The 5,227-nt window shown below is 35.8% G+C and overlaps 1 protein-coding gene across 1 annotated transcript; it reads left to right on the forward strand.

Annotated features, from left to right (window-relative positions):
* The first annotated feature begins 215 nt into the window (after positions 1-215).
* LOC127078785 (secreted RxLR effector protein 161-like) lies at positions 216-788 on the forward strand. Its single transcript, XM_051019214.1, has one exon. The coding sequence runs from the start codon at positions 216-218 to the stop codon at positions 786-788; it is 573 nt and encodes a 190-aa protein (XP_050875171.1).
* The last annotated feature ends 4,439 nt before the right edge of the window (positions 789-5,227 follow it).

Genomic DNA, 5,227 nt, shown 5'->3' on the forward strand with positions numbered 1-5,227 from the left:
GCCTAAAGAAAGCACCAAGAGTATGGTATGATCGTCTCAACAACTTTCTTTGTGAAAAGGGATTTGAAAAAGGTAAAGTTGACAAGACCTTATTTATTAAGAAAATAAAAGGTATCACTTTATTGGTTCAAGTCTACGTTGACGACATCATATTCGGCTCAACAAATAAAGAAGTGTGTGAATAATTTTCATCAATGATGAAAGGAGAATTCAAAATGTCCATGATGGGTAAGATGAACTATTTTCTCAGACTTCAAATTAAGCAACTAAAGGATGGCATCCTCATCAACCAATCCAAGTACTGCAAAGAATTATTGAAAAGATTCGACATGGATAACTGCAACACTATGTCTACTCTAATGGGATCCGGAACTTATGTTGATCAAGATGAATCGAGTGTATCAATTGATATCACAAAGTATCGAGGTATGATTGGCTCATTGTTATATTTGACGGAAAGCCATCCTGACATAATGATTAGTGTTTGTCTATGTGTTCGCTTTCAAGCAAATCCAAAAGAATCGCATCTCATCTCCGTTAAAAGGATCATGAAGTATCTTAAAGGGACAACAAATGTTGGACTATGGTATCCTAAAGGTAGTATTTTTAATTTAGTTGGTTATTCTGACGTTGATTATGCAGGAAGTAAAACTGATAGAAAGAGCACTAGTGGTACATGTCACATTCTTGGAAATGCATTAGTATCGTGGGCTCGCAAGACACAAACATGTGTTGCTCTCAGAACTGCCGAATCGGAATACATAGCAGCAGGTAGCTGTTGTGCTTAAATACTTTGGCTTAAGCAACAACTTTGTGACTACAGATAATATCTTGGATGCATTCCTCTATGTTGTGACAACACAAGTGCGATAAATATTACAAAGAATCATGTGGGATTGAGTTACATCGGGAACCCTAAAAAAATGGGAAGGAAAAGTATGATATCTATCAATACTTGTTTGAAAAATATGGGAATTTTCAAGGATGTTGATGGTCTCTACAAACACACATACGCGGAAAATGTCTATGCACCTCCTCCCGCTCCCGTAGGTGGATACAAACTTGAGATTTTTTATAACAAGCTTTATGAGATGGACATTTTTCATTCTTTCAAGCTTTGGAGCCATGCGTTCTGATATAAATTTCCTTAAACAATAACATCACCATCATAATGAGGATGTCGAAGAGGAAGAGGAAGACGAGGATGAAGAAAATGACGACATGGAAGATAGTGACTAGAGTTTTCTTTTTATTTTTGTTTCTTAGTATTTTGTCTCTTAATGTTCTAAATTTTCATTGTTTCTTTGTTTCCTTGTATGGTTTCATTTTATGTTGTAGTCTTCTTTGTTGAACAATGTTTGTCTTAAGCATATTTCCTTTGTTGGTTAATGTTTTGTTCTTTGCTTATCTTTTATAACCTTTTCCCATCCTTTTTGTTAATGACAAATGGGAGAAGATATTATGATTTCTTTGTATGCATTTCTATAACAATGTTTGCAGCAAGCTTTAAACATTATAACTCTCATGGATGCATGGATCAAGGGGGAGTTATCTTTGTTAGGGGGAACATTGTGCATACAGCTTAAATTATTTTATCATCGTCAAAAAGGGGGAGAATGTGAAGTCAAGACACTTCATCCAATATGTTTTAATGAAGACAAAGTGAAATTCAAATGATCATGTCAAAAGTATGGAAAAAGCTTCAAGTGCATTTAAACAAATCAAGTTTCAAGCAATGTGTGAAAGCTAGCATCAAAGAACTGAAGACTCTTTGAAGACTAGCATCGATCTTAAGTTTTTAAGGTACAAGCATGCAATATATTTTGATAACTTAGTGCTCAAATTTAATCCAAACATTCATTGCATTCATGGTTCATTGTCTCACTTGCCCTTGCTATTTCACTAATTTTTCTAAGCATTTTTTTTTTCAAAAAACAGCTCAGGAAATCGATTACCCCATTTCTGGAAATCGATTTCCAATTGGCAAAAATCATTTTTCAGTTCAGGAAATCGATTCCCCCTTTTTAGGAAATCGATTTCCAATTGCCATAATTATTTTTTCAACTCAGGAAATCGATTACCCCCTTTTGGGAAATCGATTTCCAACACGAAATTTTGAACTTTTAATGAAACAGTGGCTGGGTTCAGACATGTCTTTTGGGCTAAACACTTTCCAAAGTTCATCCATTAACCATTGCATCTTTTCATTAAATTACACTCTTTCATAGAGGTGTCAAGGTGATATCTATATTCATAAATTTCAGAATTCAAAGTCACCTCTTTCATTGCAATTTGAAATCTCATACACATTCATTTTCAAACAAGTGTTTTGATCATTGAATTTTCATTAAGAAATTTTCTGCATTATTCACATATAGCAGTCCAGAAAATTCATTTCATATTCATAAACACTTGAGCACTAATATATCATTATAAATTGCGTGTTTGGAAGAGAAAATCAGTCATAGTGATTGATACATTGTCATATACTTTCTTTAATCAATATTTTCTCGAATTGGTTGTAAACACCTTGTTGTCCAAGATTGTTGGAAGCAAGAGAGTTGAGTTTGAGAGGATTGTTCTCATATCAACTTGGTGAGTCACAGGAGGTTGTTCTTGGTGATTGTGTTTGTCTTGTACAAGTCATAACAGATAGTAAAATCTTTTTCATGTTGAAAGGGGACTGGAGTACTCTCGATCTACGAGGGGAACCAGGATATCTCTCTGTGTTTTTTATCTTTTCCGCATTTACCGCATTCTCACTTAGTAATCTCCAAGGAAAGATTATTAAAACAAGACAAAACTGGAAAAATTATAATAATACCTAATTCACTTAGTAATCTCTTAGGTGGACACTCAACTTACAAACTCATCTTGGATCCTTAAGACCATTTTGAACCAGAGAGAGAGAGAGAGAGAGAGAGAGAGAGAGAGAGAGAGAGAGAGAGAGAGAGAGAGAGAGAGAGAGAGAGAGAGAGCATCCAACCAATGCAAGCTTGGACTGATATGTGACAGGCTAATAAGTACGGCATGAAGAAAATGTATCAATATCTCTTGGATGCCAAGCAAAACGTTGAGTGGAGATCCTTATTCTACGGGAATATGGCGTGCCCTAGAGATAGATTCACCCTTTGGTTTGCTTAGGCTAGCAACGAAAGATCGTCTGACTCAGTTTGGTTTGATAACTAGCAACCATTGTTGTTTTTGTCATGCTACTGAAACCCAACAACACATTCTCTTTTGTTTCCACGTGATTAAGCTTGTTTGGGTGAAGGTCCTAGAGTGAGCTTGTTTGGATGAAGGTCCTGTAAGACCCTAATTTTGTCCCTAAGATCCCTCATGGCATCATAACATTGCATTTGCATTGCCTCAAGGATCCTTAGCATCTTGGTTCCCTTTGCCTTTGGGTGGGACTTCTTGAGAGTGGTTTGAGATCACCAAGCATGCTTGACTTGTATATCATTGCTTTTCTTATTTTGTTCACTAACCAAAAGCACAAAAATATGTCACTAACATCTTTTGTTTGTAGCTTGAGCAATCATAAGGTCAAGAGCTTCAAGGAGATCATCTGTGCAGAGACATGGCCAAGAGAAGATGATAGCAAGCATGGTAATGGTTCCCAAAGCTCTCATCCATCAAATATGCCTCCCTAGCATCTCAATTCATCATTTTGATCAAAGCAAGTCAAAGGGTTTGAGGTTGGTGCCCCAAAGAAACCCTAATTCATCTGTGCACCACAATGCCTTGCTCCTGAAGCAACCTCAGCCCATGGTCAAATACAATCAAGGGAAGTTCTTTAATTCATCATTTCATGCATATTTTAACTTATTTGAGTATCCTCAATCATCAATTCATCAAGATATGAGTCATGGACTTGAGAAGTTGATCAGTCAATTCATCTAACTATTTTGAAATGCACTGAGACCTAACTTTTTATGTGTTGGTCAAATGGAGATGGTTACAAAAACAAAAATGTTCTTAAGGACAATATGAACAACTTTCATGTTCATCAAAATTATATTTGAAGCTTGGAAGGCCATCTCCCATTCCAATACATTATAGGTCATTTTGACTGAAACCCTAATTTTGGGTCAGCTTCCCAAGGACATAACTCATTTTTTTTTATGATTTTGAGGTGGGATCAAATGCATTGGAAAGATTAAGATGTCTACTTCAAATGTTATGTTGGACAAAATTTCAAAATCTCAAAGGAAATACATGTGATAATGCAAGACATTATAGGTCCTTTTGGGTCAAATGCATTAAATAGGAAAAAAGTCCAACTTCAAGTTCCCATAACTCTTTCATCAAAAATCCAAATGATTCACAATTTAAGTCCATTTTGATTTTATTGAAAAGATCTACAACTTTGATGTTGGAGGTTTTTCCATTTGAAGCTTTCATCATCAAACTAGAAGGGCTTGAAAATTGGCCAAATTTAGAAACCTTGCTTTGACATGTCATACACCTTGCACTTTAAACTCAAATTTCATAAATTTCCACACTTCAAATGGATTTTTGTCCAACATAACAATTGTTCCTTACATCAAGACCTTTCCAACCATTAATCACATGATCATGTTTGGATTTTGCAAATGGCATTTTCGAAGAGGGGAATATTTTGGTGCATTTATGGAAACTTGATTCAAACTTCATGCATAATCCAATTACATCATATCTCCACGTCCAAAACCAATATGCTAATGTTAAGCTTGCCAAATTAATTAGATTTGGGCCCTCCATACGCCTGTACAGGCCCATGCATGGAGGCCCTCTTCATTCATGCACATGAAATTTTCATGCATTGCCTTTGCCAATTGCTATATATAGAGCTGTTCAGCCTCACTCTTCCTCAACCTAATGGCGCCAGAAATGCTGCACAATTGAATCCATAACCATTACCAAAGAAGCTAGTTCATTTTTCTCTAAATTTTTCAGATCCAAAATTCAACTACATCTGGTTGAATCCTTGGATCTAAAGCTTCTAAACCTTCATCCTTCAGCTCATTGATCTTCTGTTTTGGCAAAGAAAGCAAGGAATCGAGCTCAAGTTTCCAGAAATCAAGCTTACTCTTCAACTGGTATTTTCTTCGAATCTCATCATCCATTGACCTATTTGCTTGGATCTTGTGTTAGATGAAGTCCTCTCAATAGAGGCATCATGATTATGCATTTAATTTTTGAAATCCATTGAGTTCATGATGAACACCACAGAACTTCCATCTCT

The sequence above is a fragment of the Lathyrus oleraceus genome, chromosome 5 (genome assembly GCF_024323335.1).
Source record: "Lathyrus oleraceus cultivar Zhongwan6 chromosome 5, CAAS_Psat_ZW6_1.0, whole genome shotgun sequence".
In the NCBI taxonomy this organism is placed as follows: Eukaryota; Viridiplantae; Streptophyta; class Magnoliopsida; order Fabales; family Fabaceae; genus Lathyrus; species Lathyrus oleraceus.

Excerpts from the sequence above, each read along its gene's own strand:
- LOC127078785 (XM_051019214.1), top strand. The coding sequence starts at position 216 with ATGTCCATGATGGGTAAGATGAACTATTTTCTCAGACTTCAAATTAAG.